This window comes from Hemitrygon akajei, chromosome 20 (assembly GCF_048418815.1).
Source record: "Hemitrygon akajei chromosome 20, sHemAka1.3, whole genome shotgun sequence".
Taxonomy (NCBI): domain Eukaryota; kingdom Metazoa; phylum Chordata; class Chondrichthyes; order Myliobatiformes; family Dasyatidae; genus Hemitrygon; species Hemitrygon akajei.
In genome coordinates, this window is record NC_133143.1 from 13,879,663 (window position 1) to 13,903,080 (window position 23,418).

Genomic DNA, 23,418 nt, shown 5'->3' on the forward strand with positions numbered 1-23,418 from the left:
AGTTGTGGAGAAATTTGTGCATTCCTAAAGGTGGAGGAATTCAGTGGGTTGAACAGCATGTAGGGGTGGTGAAGAGGGAATTGTTGAAATTATGGGTTGTGACAGTGCATCAGGACTGGGTCAGGAAGGAAAATGACTAATAGGTCATCAGTGGGTCGATGACATATGACAGGCAGATGGGGCAAGGAATAGAGTTAGAAGGCAGGTGGGTGTTGTGGCAACAGATAAAGAAGGGGGAAGAAAGGGTAAAAGGGGGGAGGGTGGAAGACATTGAAGGTGAAGACAGAAGCTGGATGGTGCAGAAACCTGGACTGTGTGAGTAACGAAGCGCTCACACAAGACTGCCACAGAAGTGGAGATTTCAAGGGTGATGCAATTTGTGAGGCTGGTTGAGATTATAGGTAAAGAAAGATTTAAGATCACCCTTGTTAGGTTTAAAGGGCTGTGTCATGGATGCAGCATCAGAAGCCAACCTTTGTTCCTAAATCAGGCTATTGTCAATATGTGAACATGACAGCCAGTGTGGACACAAGCTTGCATGGAGAGCAGTAGTGAGATAAATAAGATAACTTGTTTTTGGTTGTTTAGCAATGGTTTCCTCCTATGTGCCATAGATTTGCTAATGGAGTAGTTCTAAAATGCATTATTTTCAAATTTTCAGAAGTTAAGAGTGCTGCAATTCTTATTATAAACTTGAAAAAGACACTGTTGGTTAATAAAAGGGAAGGAAAGAAAGTGAAGATATATTTTGACTCTACATTTGATATCCTAAACGCGGCTAAGCTGGTGTATGGCGAAGAGATGATGCTGGCAAGTCTTAAAGTATTTTGCATGTTCCTTGTTAGACTATTGGTGTGGTGGTGGGAGATATCCGATGTTCACATAGTTGAAGGTCTCCTCCACTTCTGCAGACACTTGAATTACAGCACTTGGCCTTGCCTTCTGAGGAACCTCAACTGGACACTGCTGCAAAAGAGGTATTTAAAAAAACAAAACAAAATCAAAACCTCTGAGAAGGTGATCAACTGATTTAATGTTGTGATGGAGAGATGAGATTACAAGGGAGGTTTCAGAGGAAGGGCAAGATGCACAGACCTGTCAAATGTATGTGCCTTTTCAATATTTAGAGATACTGGTTTAAATATTTAGAAACATTTTCATTTTGGAATTGTATGGTACAGGAACAAATAATATAGATCTCCTAGTTTCCCTTTGAGGCATGAAGGGACTCCGCATTCCCTTGTGTTGATGCTATGTTTTTTTTTACTTTGAAGATGATGATTTCTTATTTGATTGCCAAATTTGTAATATGTTTGCCACTTTAAAAAATATGCTGAAGAGGAGTAACAAGTTATCCTACTCTTTTATCATACCCTGCCTCTCCAAGTTTTCATTCAATATTTCAGTTCTTTCTCAGTTGTGGGTTTTATCTGATTATACTGACCTTGAACTTTGAACCCATGCCTTGTTGTTCTTGTATTTAAATATGTTTTGTTCCAGGCTTCATCTGTTGACTTCAACTCATCTTAAAAATGACCCCTTTCAGGGCTCAATTACCCAGTTGAAGTGTCGACAGATGGGCTTTTTAGCCTAGTGTGTGTATATTGACCATCAAGTAACAGTCTGACCCCCATGTAGCAGCACTTGCTTTGTAGCCTCAATTTTGGTCACTCAGTGCTCATCCAAAAACTACCACGTTGTAAGTACATTCTGCCTGCACACACTTTTGCAATCACCCCCTAACTGACCTATTTATACCTACACTAAAGGGGTTGATATTTATGAAATACTTTCTGACTTTTTAAATTATTTTTCAACTCGTCAAAATAGCTGGGAAATCACAAGAAGCTAAAGAAGCGAAACTGACTAAAGAACCACTAACTTTGGACGCAATCGGGAAACTTATGGATGAGACCTGAGAGACTGGAGAATAAACTTGCCCCAAAGTTTTCTTCGCTTGATGAAACTTTAAAGACGGTCGACGTAAGTCTTCAATCACTTGCATCGAATATTCAACAACAGACAAGAATTTCAGCTCTCGAAGATGCCGCTCGCCAGAGAGATCGTAAAATTAAAACTTTGGAACAAAAGCTGTCTTTGACTTTTCAACTGTTGGAATGTTATAAATTCAAAATCATTGATCTTGAAAATCGATCTCGAAGACAGAACCTGCGGATAATCGAGCTCCCGGAAAATGTTAAAAAGGGTGATCCGGTTGTATTTTTCTCTAAATTCTTAATGGATGTTTTCGGTTCAGATGTTCTGGATACCCTCCAGTGATCGACTGCACACACCACATTTCTCGCTTAAAACCAGCTCCAGGTGAGAAACCATGGCCAGTCATTCTCCGGCTTCACTATGCTCATATTAAAGATCGCCTGATTTGAGCGTATGATCAACTTTCAAGATTTCAAGTTTCGTATTCTGGAAGATTATAGACCTGAAGTTCAGAGGGAAAGAATAGCTTTTAAACCGGTTATGTCGGAATTCTATTGGAAAGGCTACAAACAAGTGTTGTTATTTCCAGCGCAACTGAGAGTCGTTCTTCCCGATGATTCTCGTCGGCTGTTTAAATCTCCAGCTGATGCCCAAAGATTTCTCGAGGAACAGCACCTTTCTACCACGAGCTGATTAATGTATTGTATTTTTATTATCCGTTTTTAATGGCTCTTTATTGTTTTGGCTTTTTTCCTTTAAGCTAATAATTAGCTTACAGATTCGGACCTTTCATAATTTGAAGATCCTTATAACCATCTAAAATTACAGCATGGAAACAGGCCATCTCGACCCATCTAGTCTGTGCCGACGCTTAAACTCACCTAGTCCCAGTGGCCTGCACTCAGCCCATAACCCTCCATTCCTTTTCTTCCATATACCTATCCAATTTTACCTTAAATGACACAACTGAACTGGCCTCTACTACTTCTACAGGAAGCTCATTCCACACAGCTACCACTCTCTGAGTAAAGAAATTCCTGCTCGTGCTACACTTAAACTTTTGCCCCTTAACTCTCAAATCATGTCTTTTTGTTTGAATCTCCCCTATTCTCAATGGAAAAAGCCTATCCATGTCAACTCGATCTATCCCCCTCATTATTTTAAGTACTTCTATCAAGGCCCCCTCAACCTTCTACGCTCCAAAGAATGAAGACCTAACTTGTTCAGCCTTTACCTGCTTTACCTGTAACTTGGGTGCTGAAACCCAGGTAACATTCTGGTAAATCTCCTCTACTCTATTTTGTTGACATCTTTCCTATAATTAGGTGACCAGAACTGTGCACAATACTCCAAATTCGGCCTTACCAATGCCTTATGCAATTTTAACATTACATCCCAACTCCTATACTCAATGCTCTGATTTATAAAGGCCAACATACCAAAAGCTTTCTTCACCACCCTATCCACATGAGATTCCACCTTCAGGGAACTATGCACCATTATTCCTAGATCACTCTGTTCTACTGCATTCTTCAATGCCCTACCATTTACCATGTATGTCCCATTTGGATTATTCCTACCAAAATGTAGCACCTCACACTTATCAGCATTAAACTCCATCTGCCATCTTTCAGCCCACTCTTCTAACTGGCCTAAATCTCTCTGCAAGCTTTGAAAACCTACTTCATTATCCACAACGCCACCTACCTTAGTATCATCTGCATACTTACTAATCCAATTTACCACCCCATCATCCAGATCATTAATGTATATGACAAACAACATTGGACCTAATACAGATCCCTGAGGCACACCACTAGTCACCGGCCTCCAACCTGACAAACAGTTATCCACCACTACTCTCTGGCATCTCCCATCCAGCCACTGTTGAATCCACTTTACTGCTTCAATATTAATACCTAACGATTGAACCTTCCTAACTAACCTTCCATGCGGAACCTTGTCAAAGGCCTTACTGAGGTTCATAAAGACAACATCCACTGCTTTGCCCTCATCAACTTTCCTCGTAACCACTTCAAAAAATTGAATAAGATTTGTCAAATATGACCTTCCATGCACAAATCCATGCTGAATATTCCTAATCAGACCCTGTCTATCCGTATAATATATACCATCTCTAAGAATACTTTCCATTAATTTACCCACCACTGACGTCAAACCGACAGGCCTATAATTGCTAGGTTTACTCTTAGAACCCTTTTTAAACAATGGAACCACATGAGCAATACACCAATCCCCGTTTCTAATAACATTTGAAATATTTCTGTCAGAGCCCCTGCTATTTCTACACCAACTTCCCTCAAGGTCCTAGGGAATATCCTGTCAGGACCCGGAGATTTATCCACTTTTATATTCCTTAAAAGTGCCAGTACTTCCTCCTCTTTAATCATCATAGTTTCCATAACTTCCCTACTTGTTTTCCTTACCTTACACAATTCAATATCCTTCTCCTTAGTGAATACCAAAGAGAAGAAATTGTTCAAAATCTCCCCCATCTCTTTTGGCTCCACACATAGCTGTCCACTCTGATTCTCTAAAGGATCAATTTTATCCCTCACTATCCTTTTGCTATTAATATAACTGTAGAAACCCTTCGGATTTATTTTCACCTTGCTTGCCAAAACAACCTCGTATCTTTTAGCTTTTGTAATTTCTTTCTTAAGATTCTTTTAACATTTTTTTATATTCCTCAAGCACCTCATTTACTCCATGCTGCCTATATTTATTATAGATCTTTTTCTTTTTCTGAACCAAGTTTTCAATATCCCTTGGAAACCATGGCTCTCTCAAATTTTTAACCTTTCCTTTCAACCTAGCAGGAACATAAATATTCTCTACCCTCAAAATTTCACCTTTAAATGACCTCCATTTCTCTATTACATCCTTCCCATTAAAAACAAATTGTCCCAATCCACTCCTTCTAAGCCCTTTTGCATCTCCTCAAAGTTAGCCTCTCTCCAATCAAAAATCTCAACTATCCAGTCCTATCCTTCACCATAATTATATTGAAACTAATGGTACTGTGATCACTGGACCTGAAGTGCTCCCCAACACATACCTCCGTCACCTGACCTATCTCATTCCCTAACAGGAGATCCAACACTGCCCCTTCTCTAGTCGGTACCTCTATGTATTGCTGCAAAAAACTAACCTGCACACATTTTACAAACTCCAAACCATCCAGCCCTTTTACAGAATGGGCTTCCCAGTCTGTGTAGAAAATTAAAATCTCACACAATCACAACCCTGTGCTTACTACAAATATCTGCTATCTCCTTACATATTTGCTCCTCCAATTCTTGCTTCCCCATTAGGTGGTCTATAAAACACCCCTATAAGTGTTACTACGCCTTTCCTATTCCTCAATTCCACCCAAATGGTCTCCCTAGACCAGCCCGGTAATCTATCCTGCCAAAGCACAGCTGTAATATTTTCTTGGACAAGCAATGCAACACCTCCTCCTCTTGTCCCTCTGATTTTATCACACCTGAAGCAACAAAATCCACGAATATTTAGTTGCCAATCACACCCATCCTGCAACCATGTTTCACTAATAGCTACAACATCATATTTCCAGGTATCAATCCATGCTCTAAGCTCATTCACCTTTCTTACAATGCTCCCAGCATTAAAATAGATGCATTTAAGAAACTCTCCACCTCTTCCTCTGATTATCTACATTTACAATGCGATCAACTTTATTATCTTTTTCTTCCTTCTCCCCTACATCTTTGGTCTGAGCACTGCCCTTCTCAATCACCTGCCTATCCTCCCTCACACACTGTCTACTAGCTTTCTCTATTTGTGAACTAACCTCCTCTCCCCTACTCTCTTCAAATTGATTCCCACCCCCCAACCATTCTAGTTTAAAGTCTCCCCAGTAGCCTTAGCAAATCTCCCTGCCAGGATATTGGTCCCCCTAGGATTCAAATGTAACCCATACTTTTTGTACGTCACACCTGCCCCAAAAGAGGTCCCAATGATCCAGAAACTTGAATCCCTGCCCCCTGCTCCAATCCCTCAACCACACATTTATCCTCCACCTCTTCCTACTCTCACTGTCGCGTGGCACAGGCAGTAATCCTGAGATTACTACCTTTGTGGTCCTCTTTCTCAACTGCCTTCCTAACTCCCTATATTCTCCTTTCAGGACCTCTTCCCTTTTCCTACTTGTGTCATTGGTACCTATATGTACCATGACCTCTGGCTCCTCACCCCCCCCCCCCTCAATTCAAGATATCTTGGACGTGATCAGAAACATCCTGGACCCTGGCATCAGGGAGGCAAACTACCACCCGGGTCTCCTGATTGTGTCCACAGAATCACCTATCTGTCCCCCTAACTATCGAATCCCCTATTACTCCTGCCTTCCTGTTCCTTTCCCTACCCTTCTGAGCTACAGGGCCAGACTCTGTGCCAGAGGCACGGCCACTGTTGCCTTCCCCCATGTAGGCTGTCCCCCCCCCCCCCCCCCAACAGTACTCAAACAGGAATACTTATTGTTAAGGGGTACAGCCACTGGGGTACTCTCTAGTACCTGACTCTTCCCCTTCCCCCTCCTAACCGTGACCCACCTGTCTGCCTCCTGTGGCCCTGGTGTGACCACCTACCTGTAACTGCTCTCTATCAACTCCTCACTCTCCCTGACCAGACGAAGGTCATCGAGCTGCAGCTCCAGTTCCCTAACACGGTCCCTTAGGAGCTGCAGCTCGGCGCACCTGGCACAGATGTGGGCGTCCGGGAGGCTATGAGTTTCCAGGACCTCCCACATCCGCCACCGAGAACAACAAGCTGCCCTCACACTCATACTTCCCCTTTCCTCAAATAACAGGAACAATTGAAACCTAAACCTACCTTGCTTCACCCGTTTCTGCCAAAGCCCTTAAGCCCTCACTCTGCTCCTGGCTCACTCCACTGTCCGCTGTATAAGGCTGTGTCCTTTTCAAATCTTCCCCGCTTCACCGCTGTCTTTTACCTACAGAGCAGTGGGAGAAAATTTTACAGTTAGTTAACTCTTCTATTTTTGTCAAACATGCCCTAATACAATTCAAGGACAAACTTGCTCGATTTTATTCCCATGTTAATCCAAGCTGTGACAGATTTCACTCTGAAGTTGCTTCATTAACTCATATGTTTTGGTCTTGTCCTTGTTTGCAAAATTACTGGAAAGATTTTTTTTGGCATTATTTCAACAGTTTTGAATGTCAAATTGCAACCTCATCCTATCACTGCAATTTTCGGCCTGTTGGATAACAGTCATTTATACCCCTCAGCTTGGCGGTTGATTGCATTTGTGACATTAATGGCTAGAAGATCTATCCTATTGAACTGGAAATAAATTAATCCTCCAACTGCATTTCAATGGTTTTCCCAAACTATTTCTTGTTTGAGTTTAGAAAAAAATTATAAGTGTCACTTTTGACCCCTTGATCAAATTTGAAGAAACTTGGAGACCATTTATCCAAGATTTTCATACGTTTAAACTGACCTTTCCCAAACCTTTTTCTCATCTTTAATTGTCTGGATAGAGGTGCAGAGTTATTGACACTACTGTGTATATTTGATATGATGCAATAGCCTATGTCGGTTAGGTTAGTTTTTTTGTTTTTTATTTTTCCATTTTTTTGCAACCTACTTTGAGTTTGGGAGACTATTATATGCAAATTATTAATTGCTTGTATTTGTATTCTAGCCTATTAATTATGTACACTCAAGCTCTTTGAAATCAATGTTGTCTTTTCTTATATTTGTTTAAAAATTAATAAAAAGATTTAAAAAGAGTTCATATCTGGAAAGTGCTACTGAAAGAGGGCAAGGAATTGGGTGCAATCACAGTTTAGGAGGCATTTAGACAAGCACTGAATTAAGAAGGCATTGAAGGATATAGCTATGCATGCAGATAGGATAGGATAGACAGCATTGAAATGATGGGCAGAAGGGTCTGTGTTCTATACAACTGATTCTGATATCCATCCAGTTTACAGCACTGCATTCTCTCACAATTATGTTTGTTTGCTGGAGGCCAGTGGGCATCATTCTGCTCCAGGCAGAAGTTTGAGTTTTCTGGTTTTTGCAGGTCACATACAACCATAAGATATTGTAGCAGAATTGGACCATTTGGCCCATTGAATCTGCTTCCCCAAACAATCATGGCTGATATTTTTCAGCACTATTCTCACACTTTCTCCCTATGATCCTTGAGGCTATATCAATCTCTGCCTTGAATACACAAAATGACTTTGCCTCCACAGCCCCCTGTAGCAATGAATTCCCCAGATTCACCACCCTCTGAAGAAAATCATCCATCTCAGTTTTAAAGTGGTGTCTCTTTATTCTAAGGCCGTGCCTTTGGATTCTAGATTCTCCTGCTAGTAGAAGCATCCTCTCCACAACCACTCTATCCAGGTCTTTCAATATTCATTAGTTCTGAACTTCATTTAGTATAGATGCAGAACTTATGGTTAAGCCTTTCATTCCTGGAATCATTTTTGTAAGACTCTTCTGGATCCTCCATCCTTGGATGTGGGGTCCAGAGTTGCTCACAATATACCAAATAAGCCAGCACTCTGCCAACTCTGTACTGTGGAATGAATGAATACGTAGCTATCCCGTCAAGGACAAAGGAGCCGTTGTCAGTCCCTCCACCACTGATACAACATGGCCCACCTACAATATGTAGTGTAGCAAATTACCAAGGTGCAGCTCCAAAAGCCCTGCTGAGGAAACCTTGGTCAATTGCAACAGAGCAGCCACTGTGCACTGGTGAGGAGGATTGAATGTTTATAATGGTGGAGGGGTGGTAGTCAAGCAAGCTGCTTTGTCATTGATCAAGAAGAGCTTCACAAGTGGTGAAGTTGTACAAGTATTCCATCTCACTCCTGTACACTTTGGAAAGCATTTGTCACAGCAGATCCAATTTTGTGTTCTTACAGCAACTGTTTAGAATGGGAATTTTTATAGTTAATTTCAGCTTTGTGGATGTTGAGACTGGTATGTAAAGGCCATTCCTGACATCCACTGAATGAGAGGGTTATCAGTGATGAAATTAGCTTTGCTGTGTTTGTGGTGAAGCTCTTCATCCTCTGTGGTATTTTAGATACCAATCTCCCTCAAGGAATGTGCCGATGAATGGGTTTCATACCATGGTACATTACAAATGATCTGTACCTACAGAAATTCCTGTCAATATTTAAAGGTACATTACTTAATACTACAAGATTTTTGATTTTCATTGTAGTAATTCTATAACATTTTGCTTTGATTTAAAATTGCTTTGTTTAAATAGATGAATCATGGTGAAAATTCAACTGCCAGTGAAGGAGAACTTGACAGACGGATTAGGCAGAAGCAACATGAAGAACAGAGATACCACAGTGATGCAGAGAGAGAGCACAAGTCATTAAAGGTGAGGTTTTGCTGAGTTTTGGGCAGTTTGTTTTCAGCCAGGCTTTTCTGTAAGTGTTCATGTTTCATTGGACATAGAATTAAATTGACCCTCACAGCATCTCATTCTCTTGTGGATAATATTTTGGGCATAATGAGTTGACCCCTGATTTATAAGGATATCGACAGGCCATGTGAATTGATGATAGAATATAATGTGTAGGGAAAATGAAATCACCAACTCAATTATTTTTGTTTGAAATGGTCAGTGATTTGAAAACATTCAGATGGACCTGGATGTTGCTGAATAAGATCCATTGATGTAGGGCAGTGCACCTTTGTTACAAAGTCCATCTAGCACAAGACAGACCTAGAACAAGAGGTTGTAGAGCAGGGGTTCCCAATTTTTTTTATGCCATTGACCAATACAATTAAGCAAGGGGCCCTTGGACCCTAGGTTGTAATGCCTGTTGTAGTGGGTTGTTGACTCAACTGGTTCCATCACAGCACAACCCTTCCTGTTGTCAAGGTCATCTTCGAAAGGTGTGACTCAAGAAGGCAGCATCCATCATTAAGGACCTTCATCATTCAGACATAGATAGATAGATACTTTATTCATCCCCATGGGGAAATTCAACATTTTTTCCAATGTCCCATACACTTGTTGTAGCAGAACTAATTACATACAATACTTAACTCAGTAAAAATATGATATGCATCTAAATCACTCTCTCAAAAAGCATTAATAATAGCTTTTAAAAAGTTCTTAAGAAGTTTACTTAAATACATTAAATACAATCAACCCCGGCACTTTAACATATCTTACTCCTGGCGGTTGAATTGTAAAGCCTAATGGCATTGGGGAGTATTGACCTCTTCATCCTGTCTGAGGAGCATTGCATCGATAGCAACCTGTCGCTGAAACTGCTTCTCTGTCTCTGGATGGTGCTATGTAGAGGATGTTCAGAGTTTTCCATAATTGACCGTAGCCTACTCAGCGCCCTTCGCTCAGCTACCGATGTTAAACTCTCCAGTACTTTGCCCACGACAGAGCCCGCCTTCCTTACCAGCTTATTAAGACGTGAGGCGTCCCTCTTCTTAATGCTGCCTCCCCAACACGCCACCACAAAGAAGAAGGCGCACTCCACAACTGACCTATAGAACATCTTCAGCATCTCACTACAGACATTGAATGACGCCAACCTTCTAAGGAAGTACAGTCGACTCTGTGCCTTCCTGCACAAGGCATCTGTGTTGGCAGTCCAGTCTAGCTTCTCGTCTAACTGTACTCCCAGATACTTGTAGGTCTTAACCTGCTCCACAAATTCTCCATTAATGATCACTGGCTCCATATGAGGCCTAGATCTCCTAAAGTCCACCACCATCTCCTTGGTCTTGGTGATATTGAGACGCAGGTAGTTTGAGGCACCCCACTATGGCCGTGTCGTCAGCGAACTTCTGCACATGGCAGGACTCCGAGTTATATTGGAAGTCTGATGTGTACAGGGTGAACAGGACATGCCCTCTTCTCCTTGTGGAGGAGGTACAGGAGCTTGATATCCCACACAACATTTTAAGAATAGCTTTCCCTTAATCATTGGGTTTCTGAATGACACATTAACTCTAACATAGTAATTTTTGTCTTACACTGTATAGCTGATGACAAATTTCATAATGAATCAGTGAATCTGAATCTAATTTTGAAGAATGCAGCACAGGAACAGGCCCTTTGTGTCAAATACGATGCCAAGTTAAACTAAATCTCTTCCGTCTGCACATGATCTATACCCTTCCATTCTCTGCACCCATTTATGTGTCTATCTTAAACACCACTAGGCACATCTATCTCAAGCAGCCTGTTCTAGGCACCTAACACTGCCATTTTTTTTTTTAATAGTGCTTGCCCCAGACATCTCTTTGAAACTTTCCCCCCCTTACATTGAATGTATTGTTGGATCTGTTTAATTTCTGATCCTCGAGTCAGGAATGATGAGCAGTTTTAATTCTAATGAAGCAAACTAAATAAAGAGATGCAAAATGATGCTAAGAGGTAAATGAATGGCAAAGAATGCAAAGACAAAAAATAAAGATGGCACCTCTGGAAAAATCCATCAAGGTTTATCATTGATAAGGAAAATTCCTTCGAAATAAACTACTTAATAGGCTACATAATTAAAACAATTGCATCATGTGGGTACTTAGCCAATGGAAAATGAGAAACATGATAAACTGTTAATTTAACTGCCTGTAGATGGGGATGAACCACTGCACTCTTTCCAACAGAATGTCCTCAAGCATTTCACATTGCTACCCTAAGCAACAAGACTGTCTACTATGCCATCTATCTATGCCATCTGCTATTCCTCCACCCATATCTGTAACTGATGTATATTCTGCTATGTCCTTTCATGACAAGCTTCTGTTTCTACTGATTTTAGATATTAAGATATTTAGTTTTTTAGATATTAAATGAACCAGTGTATAGGGTTAGTGCAGGAGAGTAATTTGAGGTGAAAGATCAACTGTGATCTATGTGAATGATGTCAATGCTTTGACTTTTTTTTAAGTTCTTTAATAACGAATTGTTCCTAGAAGTCCATTTTCACTTGGGAGACTTTACAGATTTTCCTTTAGTTGTGCATTGTACATTACAAATCTACTTCTGATCTTCAGTGACAAGTATTCTAACAACTTATATTTCTGCCAAATATTTTAATAGGCTATCACTCCCCTTATGGAAATGGAACCAGATTTGAAGCAAATTTCCATGGTGGAGGACACCGGTTAGTATTCTTTAGCTTGTATTTTGTTCCCCTTTTGCAAAATACTTTTTTTTTTACATATGTTCCCCTTTATCAGTAGAGATGGAGACTTCAGATATACAACATAACTTGACTGCCCAACCTGAAAGAACAAAAAGTAACCTCCTGTAAGTATCTAACATCTGTGCTGTTGTTTTCTACAGGGCTGGGCATAGTACAGCAATCTAAGATCAGCCCTTGTTTGTCAGTGATCTCGCGTCTGTCAGCTGAGAAACACGTGGTATCTAATGGTGAAGATAGCAGACCAGACTTTCTTTTTATATAGAAGTGATGCCTAGGGAAATGTATACTCCCTGAGTTTTTTTTTCAGTTTCTTGTGCATAAACAAAATAAGCCTCTTTTGTAGTTTTGATTCAAGTAGGTCATGCCCATTTCTGAGTTAGATTTCAACTTGTACGTTAGATTTTGAAATGTGTGCATTGCAATTTGAGTAACAGCATGCATGGTCTGCAACTTGCAAAGCAGAGCAGCACATGTCCAATAACATATCAAAGGGTGCCAACATCTGGGCGAGTAAGAAAGCTCTTGCACATTTTCTGTAATTAATTAGACTGAAGGATTGTGTTTAACTGTACAAAGATTGAAAAGGAAATGTGTTGGTGGTTCAATGCCAAAGTTGGATCATAAGGAAGAAGAGAATGGAATACAAAAGAGAAGTACAGAAATGTGAGTGGCTTTTGAAGTAGTCAACACTTGAATGGGAAAGTCTTGCTGTTTTTGTACTGGTTAGACAACTGGCCTTCATGTGTGGCTTAGCTACTAAGCCCAGGGGAACAGTTTCTACTGACCAGAGAAGGGGCAGGTTACTGGTGCCTTAAAGCCAGTTGCTTCAAGCAGATGGGACTCATCAGCCGAGGTTGGCAGCTCATCCAAGAGAAAGAACACTGCGATATCAAACCTCCGCTACCTGGTGGCTATGCCCACTCATGGAGAAGGCTTTATGAGTAAATCCTGAGGGAGGGAAGTTCGGAGCTGGAGTCCCTAAGGTTTAATACTGACTGGCAACTGCTGCAACATTGCTGGTGCCAAACTGTATTGGTCTCTGCTGTTCCTTTAAGTTCATCAGATGCATGGAGAGGGGGAGATTGCTACGTGGGCAACAGCCTGCTCTCCATATTATACTGCCCTGGCTTGCATATCTAGACAGTTAGGATGCAATATCGATGGACAACTCTGACCAACGGAGGCTTCAGCAGCAGGACAACTGATCAGTGTGAATACTGAGTGGAGTAGTAAGAACACTACTACTACTGAATTCTACTAGTTCTTTGAGCTTTGCTATTCGAGGACTAGGGTTATGATGCCCCCCACTTGCAGAGAAGCGTGCTGTGGGTGGACATGAGGGAAATGATAGTTGGAGGGGTATGTTCCAGGGAGAACAGTCCATCTGTCTGCTGGGAAGGAAGAGCTAGATGTTTTTGGAAGCATGTTACATGCAGCTGACGGATTGAATAGGGGACTAAAATGGTTAGAAAGAAGGGAAAGCACTATTGCAATTCTGAGAGGTGCAAGAAATGGAACTGAGAATTGGAGGTCCAGTCAGCTGTGATGGAAGAGAATCTTTGGGTGAGGGTAATGGAAGAACTTCAATAGTGCAAATACGGAAAGTGATTTTATTGGAATCTGGGAGAATGGAAAAGGGTCCATTCCAAAGCAGATTATGAGGTGCTGTGTGGATTGAAGTGGAGCATGGATTTGGGTATTCGTCAACTTTAGTATATTCAATGAAATGCAGAAAACTGTTGAGATGTGTGGAGGTGGAAAGATGAGGGAAGGGTGAGAATTAAAAGTGAAATTTAATATTTTACTGCCCTTGGGGCAAATAAGCCCTCCTATCTACACTGAATGGCTGACCACATTTTGATTCTGTGCACCCCCTCCCCCCTCGCCTCCCAGTTCTTGACAGCACAGGGAGAAATATCAACTCTGCATCCACCTTGCTAAGACCCTAAAAAAAAGTTTTATCTTCCTTACCGCTAATTTTTCTAATGTAGTAAAACAATCTTATTCTCCCTTCATATATTAATGCCACCATCCCAGCTATTGATCCAGTGAGGCTTTTGCTGCAGTTGAATCCCTTCATTGGGGAGAGAGGCCAGACCTGTACTCAACATCAACACTCACCCAGAAGCCTAGATAACTGTACAAAAATATCTCTCTTTGCATTACTCAATTCCTTTGCAATAAAAGCTAGTGCTCTTGCTTTCTGCCCTCTGTTGCATTTAGAGATTTTTCATTTGGGAATAACCAGCTCTTTCTATACACCAGCAGATTTCAATCTGCCTTTCTAATTCTCAACAGTTTGCTGTTGTAGTCTGTCTACTAGGTCCTTGCCTGTTCACTTAGCTGGTGCATCTTTCTTGCAGTCCATGCTGCCACCTGATTTTTCATCATCAGAAATTCTTCTCCCTGATGCTCCTTTATAAATGCTTCATTGAAGTTCATCTTTCTTGACCTGATCTACTCTGTATAAATTGAGACCAATTTGGCCCAAGGTCCTCCTGTAAAGTCTTGAATCACTTCAGTACATTAAAGATGCAATAAATGAATGCAGTTTGTTTTTATAAGGGATAACACCAATGCCCTTGAAGAGAATATGGCCCAGTCCATCGTGGGTAAGGCCCTTCCCACCATTGAGCACATCTACATTGAGCATGGACGCTGCTTTCCTGCGACAATCATCAAGGACCACCACCATTCAGCAGGCCATGCTCTTTTCTCACTGTTGCCATCAGGAAGAGGGTACAAGATTCTCAGGACCCACACCACCGGATTACCCTATTCTAATGCCCTCCCCTTGGACAACATTGGTGGTGTGGAGAGGGGAGACTGCAGCTTGGGCAACTGCCGGTCTTCCATTTATATATATATATATTTTTAAAAAAGCCTTGCCTAAGCTTGCGCCCTGGAAACTTTTCAAGGTGCAAATCCATGATCTATTGAGACTAACAGAGGCCTACATTTCATACATTACCCTATAGTCATCAGGCCCTTGAACTAGAGGGGATAACTTCACTCACTCCATTGCTAAATTGTCCCCACAATCTTTAGACTCACTTTCAAGGACTCTTCATCTCATGTTCTCTATTTATTGTTTATTTATTATTCTTTTTTTTTCTATATTTGCAGTTTGTTGTCTTTCTATGTTTGCAGTTGGTTGTTTTTTGTCTGCAGACTTTCATTTATTGTTTCTTGTATTTACTATGAATGCCTGCAAGAAATGTATCTCCAGGTTGTATATGGTGACATGTATGTACTTTGATAGTAAATTTACTTTGAACAGTTGGGTGAAAATGCACTGAAATCAAATCATCATCTTTTTTGTTTCCTACAAGGGAAAGTGTATTTGATTTTGAAACCTCTGATTCTGCAGAGAAATTACAGGTGAGCAAACAAATTGATGTGGTGGTTAGTTTATTTTGCCTTTGTGTCTCCTGGTTGCTTGGTATTTTCATCTTGTATGATTGACAAATAAAAATAAAACATTGGAAACACTCAGCAGATCAGGCAGCATCTTTGGGGCAGAGCAATGGTTCTTGCTTCAGGTCAAAGACTGTCAGAACTGAGAAAAGCCAATTCAGAATCAGGTTTAATATCACCGGCATATGTCTTGAAATCTGTTGCTTTGCAGCAGCAGTACAATGCATACATAATAACCTGAATTAAAGTAAGTATGGTCAATTTTAATTAAATATTTAAGTTAAATATGTAGTGCAAAAAGCTAGTGAGGTAGTGTTCATGGGTTCGTGTCCAATCAGAAATTGGATGGAAGAGGGGAAGAAGCTGTTCTTGAATCATTGAGTGTGCACCTTCAGGCTCTTGTACCTCCTCCCTGGTGTTAGCAATGAGAAGAGGGCATGTCCTTAGTAATGGGGTCCTAAATGATGGAAACCACCTTTTTGAGTCATCACTCCCTGAAGATGTTCTGGAATCTATGGAAACGAGTGCCCATGATAGAGCTGACTACGTTTAAGGCTCTCTGCAACTTATTTTGATCCTATGCAATAGCCCCGTTTCTCCACCCCCCCCCCCCAATATCAGGCCAGTTGGAATGCTTCTGCAATACATCTGTAGAAATTTGCACTGTCTTTGGTGATTATAGCAAATCTCCTCAAACTCCTAATGAAATGTTGCCGCTGTTGTGCCATCGATACGTTGAGCTCAGGATAGATCCTCTGAGATGTTGATATCCAGGAACTTGAAATTGCTCTCTCTCTCCACCATTGATCCCTCCTGAGGACTGGTTTGTGTTCCCCTGTCCTACCCTTCCTGAAGTCCACAATCAGTTTTTTGTCTTACTGTGCTGTGATGCCACTCAACGAGCTGATATATCTTGCTCCTGTAGCCCTCTCATCTCCATCTGAAATTCTGCCAATAATAGTTGTGTCATCAGAAAATTTGCTGATGGCATTAGAACTGTGCCTAGCCACACAGTCATGGATGTAGAGAGGAGAGTGTGGGCTAAGCACACATCCTTGGTGCACCAGAGAGGTAGAGATGTTATTTTTGATCTGCACAGATTGTGGTCTTCTGGCGAGAAAGTCAAGATCCACTTGCAGAGAAAGGTACAGAAGAGGCCCAGGTTCTGCAGCTTTTAGATCAGAACTATAGGAATGATTGTGACACAATATTGGTCACAAACATTGTGACACAAATATTAGTATTGTTCAGATGATCCAAGGTAGTGTGAAGAGCCATCTGATGTAAACAAGGTAGCGATAGGCAAATTGCAGTGGGTTCAGATTTTGGATGAGACAGGAGTTGATTCTAGTCATGACCAACCTCTCAAAGCACTTCATCACTGTAGATGTGAGTGCTACTGGATGGTAGTCATTAAATCAGCTCTTGGGCACTGGTATGATTGTCGCCCTTTGAAGCAGGTGGAAAATTCTGACTGTAGCAATGAGAGATTGCAAATGTCTTTGAACACATCTGCCTGTTGTTGGTGCAGGTTTTTGGAGCCCTACCAGATACTCCATTAAGGCCTGTTGCCTTGCAAGCTTTCACTCCCTTGAAAGTCCTTCTGACGTTGGCCTCTGAGACAGAGATCACAGGGTTATCAGGTGCTGCAGGGATCCTCGTACTCTCCCTTACAAAGTGAGCACAAAAGGCAGTGAGATCATCAAGGAGTGGAGCATCACTGCCATGCACGGTAAGTTTTGCTGTGTAAGGAGTAATTGCCTGCAAACCCTGTGGGAGCTAATGTATATCTGATTCTACCTCCAACCTCAACTGGAATTGTTCTTTTGCTATTGAGATAACCTTCCATCTGACATACCCATCATCTTGTATTATCCTGGGTGGCCAGACTTGAATGCCACAGATCTAGCCCTCAGCAAGCTATGAATCTCCTGGTTCATCCATGGCTTTTGATTCAGGTATGTACAGTATGTTCTCGTTGGTACACATTCATCAGGTTTTAATGAAGTTGGTGACAACTGTGGTGCACTCATTTGGACTCGAAGATGAATCCTTTAATACAGTCCAGTCCACTGACTCAAAGCAGTCTTGTAAGTGCTCCTGTGCCTCCTTGGCCATACTTCTTTGGTCCTCATTACTAGTGCTGTGGTATTCAGTATTTCCAAATGCAGGAGTAGAAGCACAGCCCAATGATCAGACTTTCTGCAAAGAGGATTAGAGGGGACAGAAACACAGAAAACCTACAGCACAATACAGGCCCTTCGGCCCACAAAGTTCTGCCGAACATGTCCCATGAGGCGGCGCGGCACAGTAGCAGCGGTCTTTCAGACCTGGTGTTACTTTAATTTAATTTTCTAATTTAATTTTGAGACAATTTTTGATTAGGGCAATAGATAACAGAGTGACTACCATCGCCAGATACTGCTACAATACAGAGATCGCCCAAAAACAAACCTTCATGAAGATCTGCTGGTTAAGTTACGTGACCTTGGCTTGCTTAGGGGATTGGGCCTACAGTCCTGGGAGTTGCCTGATGCTGGTGGCCGGAGATGGGGACATCGTAAGCGATGTGTGAGGAAGCGGAAGCGAGGCAAGCAGGCAGGGGTCTGTGCCAGGCCAAAAGCAAACCAGCTCTCCCGTCCATTCTGCTCTCCAATGTCCGCTCCCTGGACAATAAATTGGACTCCATCCGACTCCAACGAAATACTCAGCGGGAGTACCGAGTCTGCTGTGTGTATGTTTTTACTGAGACGTGGCTCACTGATAGAATTTCGGACGCCACCGTTCAGCTGGATGGGCTCGCCTTGTTCCAAGCAGATGGGGATGCAGCTCTTTCTGGTAAGACCCGCGGTGGTGGTTTGTGTGTTTATATTGACACAGAATGGTGCAAGAACTCTGTGCTGCTTTCCAGATATTGCTGATCACTAGTGGAGTTTGTGACTGTTCGATGCAGACCATTTTATTTGCCACGGGAATTCACCACTGTCCTCCTAATCGGTGTCTACATTCCCCCCAGTGCTAATGCTAAGGAAGCACTCTGTGAAATGTACGGGGCTATTAGTGAACTGCAGAACTGATGGGCTGTTTATTGTCGCCGGTGATTTTAACCACGCAAACCTTAAGTCAGTGCTCCCCAAATTCCATCAGTATGCGGACTTTGCAACGAGGGGGGAGAACGTGTTGGACCTGGTTTACACAAACATCCCCGACATGTACTGGGCAGAGCCCCACCCCCACCTCGGATACTCAGACCACATCTCTGTTATGCTAATTCCAGCATACAGACTGCTTGTCAGACGCTCCAGATCAGTTCAGAAGCAGGTGAAAACCTGTCCAGCAGGAGCCATCTCTGCTCTTCAAGACTGCTTTGAGAACACTGACTGGCACATGTTCAGGGAGGCTGCAACCAAAGGCGACTCTACCAACTTAGAGGAGTACACGGCATCAGTGACCAGCTACATCAGCAAGTGCATTGATGATGTTACTCTGTCCAAGACCATCACTATGTGCTAACCAGAAACCATGGATGACCGCGGAGGTGTGTGCACTGCTGAGGACCTGTGACTCCGCTTTCAGAACAGGTGACAAGGCAGCCCTAATAACAACAAGGGCCAAACTGTCCCGGGCCATCAGAGGGGCAAAGTGTGCACATGCCCAGTGAATCCACAGCCACTTACAGGACAGCGGCGACACACAGAGCATGTGGAAGGGCATCCAGGACATCACCAACTACAGGACAACATCACCTGACCGTGCGGGTGATGCTGCCCTCCCAGATACACTGAATAACTTCTACACCTGTTTTGAGGTGGAAAATGATGTGGCAGCGAGGAAGTCCACCCCTCCTACAAATGACCAGGTGCTGTGTCTCACCGTGGCCGACGTGAGAAGAACCCTGTGCAGGGTCAACCCACGGAAGGCTGCTGGACCAGATAACATTCCTGGTAGAGTGCTCAGAGGATGTGCAGACAAGCTAGCAGATGTTCTCACTGACATCTTCAACATCTCCCTGAGCAGCGCCACCATTCCAACGTCTCGGTGCCAAAGAAGTCTTCAGTGTCCTGCCTAAATGACTACCGACCCATTGCAATCGCATCCATCATCGTGAAGTGTTTCAAGAGGCTCATCAGAGGCACATCAAGACCCTGCTGCCCCCCTCACTGGACCCCCTGCAGTTTGCGTACTGTCCCAACCGCTCAACAGATGACACCATTGCCATCATCTTCCACCTGGCCCTAACCCACCTGGACAAAAAAGACACGTACGTTCGAATGCTGTTCATAGACTTCAGTTCAGCATTCAACACAATCACCCCTCAGAAACTGATTGGAAAGCTGAGCCTACTGGGCCTGAACACCTCCCTCTGCAACTGGATTCTAGACTTCCTGACTGGGAGATTTCAGTAAGTCCGGATCAGGAGCAGCATCTCCAACACCATCGCACTGAGCACGGGGGCCCCCCAGGACTGTGTGCTCAGTCCACTGCTGTTCACTCTGCTGACCCACGACTGTGCTGCAACACTCAGCTTGAACCACATCATCAAGTTTGCCGATGACACGACCGTGGTGGGTCTCATCAGCAAGAATAACGAGTCTTCTTACAGAGAAGAGGTGCAGTGGCTAACGGACTGGTGCAGAGCCAACAACCTGTCTCTGAATGTGAACAAAACAAAAGAGATGGTTGTTGACTTCAGGAGGGCACGGAGCGACCACTCCCCGCTGAACATCGATGGCTCCTTGGTAGAGGTCGTTAAGAGCACCAAATTTCTTGGTGTTCACCTGACGGAGAATCTCACCTGGTCCCTCAACACCAGCTCCATAGCAAAGAAAGCCCAGCAGCGTCTCTACTTTCTGCGAAGGCTGAGGAAAGTCCATCTCCCCCCCCCCCCCCCCGCCCACCCTCATCACATTCTACAGGGGTTGTATTGAGAGCATCCTGAGCAGCTGCATAATTGCCTGGTTCAGAAATTGCACCCTCTCGGATTGCAAGATCCTGCAGCGGATAGTGAGGTCAGCTGAGAAGATCATCAGGGTCTCTCTTCCTGCCATTACAGACATTTACACTACACGTTGCATCTGCAAAGCAAACAGCATTATGAAGGACCCCACGCACCCTCATACAAACTCTTCTCCCTCCTGCCATCTGGGAAAAGGCACTGAAGTATTTGGGCTCTCACGACCAGACTATGTAACAGTTTCTTCCCCCAAGCTATCAGACTCCTCAATACCCAAAGCCTGGACTGACACCTTACTGCTCTATTGTCTTGTTTATTATTTATTGTAATGCCTGCACTGTCTTGTGCACTTTATGCAGTCCTGGGTAGGTCCGTAGTCTGGTGTTGTTTTTTTACATAGTTCAGTCCAGTTTTGTACTGTGTCATGTAACACCATGGCCCTGAAAAACATCTCGTTTTTACTATGTAATGTACCAGCAGTTATGGTCGAAATGACAATAAAAAAGTGACTTGACTACCTTAGAAATTACTAGGCTTACCCATAGCCCTCCATGTACCCATCCAAAAATCTCTTTAAAACACCCTATCGTATCCGCCTCCACCACCGTTGCCAGCAGCCTATTCCACGCACTTACCACTCTGAGTAAAGAAAAACAAAAAAAAACAACAACTTACCCCTGACATCTCCTCTGTACCTACTTCCCAGCACCTTAAACCTGTGTCCTCTTGTGGCAGCCATTTCAGCTCTGGGAAAAAGCCTCTGACTATCCACATGATCAATGTCTCTCATCATCTTGTGCACTTCTATCAGGTCACCTCTCATCCTCTGTCGCTCCAAGGAGGAAAGGCTGAGTTCACTCAACCTGTTTTCATAAGGCATGCTCCCCAATCCAGGCAACATCCTTGTAAATCTCCTCTGCACTCCTTCTATGGATTCCACATCTTTCCTGTAGTGAGGTGACCAGAATTGAGCACAGTACTCCAAGTGGGGTCTGACCAAGGTCCTATATAGCTGCAACATTACCTCTCAGCTCCTAAATTCAATTCCACATTAATGAAGGCCAATACAATGCATGCCTTCTTAATTAGTCAACCTGCGCATCTGTTTTGAGTGTCCTATGGACTCTGACCCCAAGATCCCTCTGATCCTCCACACTGCCAAGAGTCTTACCATTAATACTATATTCTGCCGTCATATTTGACCTACCAAAATGAACCACTTCACATTATCTGGGTTGAACTCCATCTGCCACTTCTCAGCCCAGTTTTCCATCCTATCAATGTTGTGCTGTAACCTCTGACAGCCCTCCACACTATCCACAACACCCCCAACCTTTGTGTCAACAGCAAACTTACTAACCCATACCTCCATTTCCTCATCCAGGTCATTTATAAAAATCACAAAGAGTAGGGGTCCCAGAATAGATCCCTGAGGCACTCCACTGATCACCGACCTCCATGCAGAATATGACCTGTCTACAACCACACTTTGCCTTCTGTGGAAAGCCAGTCCTGGATCCACAAAGCAAGGTCCCCTTGGATCCCATGCCTCCTTGCTTTCTCAATAATCCTTGCATGGTGTACCTTATCAAATGCCTTGCTGAAATCCATATACACTACATCTACTGCTCTTCCTTCATCAATGTGTTTAGTCACATCCTCAGAAAATTCAATCAGGCTCATAAGGCATGACCTGCCCTTGATAAAGTCATGCTAACTAAATCATTTTATGCCTCTCCAAATGTTCATAAATCCTGCCTCTCAGGATCTTCATCAACTTACCAACCACTGAAGTAAGACTCACTGGTCTATAATTTCCTGGGCTATCTCTACTCCCTTTCTTGAATAAAGGAACAACATCCGTAACCCTCCAATCCTCGGGAATTCCCATTGATGGTTCAAAGGTTATCACCAGAGGCTCAGCAATCTCCTCCCTCACCTCCCACAGTAGCCTGGGGTACATCTCATCCAGTCCCAGCGACTTATCCAACTTGATGCTTTCCTAAAGCTCCAGCACATCCTCTTTCTTAATATCTACATGCTCAAGCTTTTCAGTCTGCTGCAAGTCAGCACTACAATCACCAAGATCCTTCTCCATAGTGAATACTGAAGTAAAGTATTCATTAAGTACCTCTGCTATTTCTTCCGGTTCCATACACACTTTCCCACTGTCACACTTGATAAGTCCTATTCTTTTCACTTCTCTTGCTCTTCACATACTTGTACAATGCCTTGGTGTTTTCCTTAATCCTGCCCCTTCTGGCTCTCCTAATTTCCTTTTTAAGCTGCTTCCTGTTAGCCTTATAATCTTCTAGATCTCTGACATTACCTAGCTCGCTGAATCTTTTGTAGGCTTTTCTTTTCTTCTCGACTAGATTTATTACAGCCTTTGTACACCATGGTTCCTGTACCCTACCATCTTTTCCCTGTCTCATTGGAACGTACCTATGCAGAAGTCCACACAAATATCCCCTGAATATTTGCTACACTTCTTCTGTACTTTTCCCTGAGAACATCTGTTCCCAATTTAAGCTTCCAATTTCCTGCCTGATAGCCTCATAATTCCCCCTACTCCAATTAACCGCTTTTCTAACTTGTCTGTTCCTATCTCTCTCCAATGCTATTTTAAAGGCGATAGAATTATGATAACTATCTCCAAAATGCTCTCCCACTGAGAGATCTGACACCTGACCAGGTTCTTTTCCCAATGCCAATTCAAGTACCGTCTCTCTTCTGTAGGCTTATCTACATATTGTGCCAAGAAACCTTCCTGAACACACCTAACAAACTCCACCCCATCTAAACCTCTTGCTCTAGGAAGATGCCAATCGATATTTGGGAAATTAAAATCTCCCATCATAATAACTGTTATCTTTACAC

At 42.8% G+C, this 23,418-nt stretch overlaps 1 protein-coding gene across 1 annotated transcript in view; it reads left to right on the forward strand.

The window, feature by feature from the left end:
• Window positions 1-920: 920 nt before the first annotated feature.
• LOC140714006 (synaptonemal complex protein 2-like) overlaps window positions 921-23,418 on the forward strand; it is a 63,262-nt gene continuing 40,764 nt past the window's right edge. Inside the window, exons 1-5 of the mRNA XM_073024679.1 lie at window positions 921-977; window positions 9,245-9,364; window positions 12,062-12,125; window positions 12,202-12,271; window positions 15,500-15,548. Coding sequence (XP_072880780.1) covers window positions 9,245-9,364; window positions 12,062-12,125; window positions 12,202-12,271; window positions 15,500-15,548 — 303 coding nt within the window. The 5' untranslated portion in view covers window positions 921-977. The remainder of the gene's footprint in view (window positions 978-9,244; window positions 9,365-12,061; window positions 12,126-12,201; window positions 12,272-15,499; window positions 15,549-23,418) is intronic.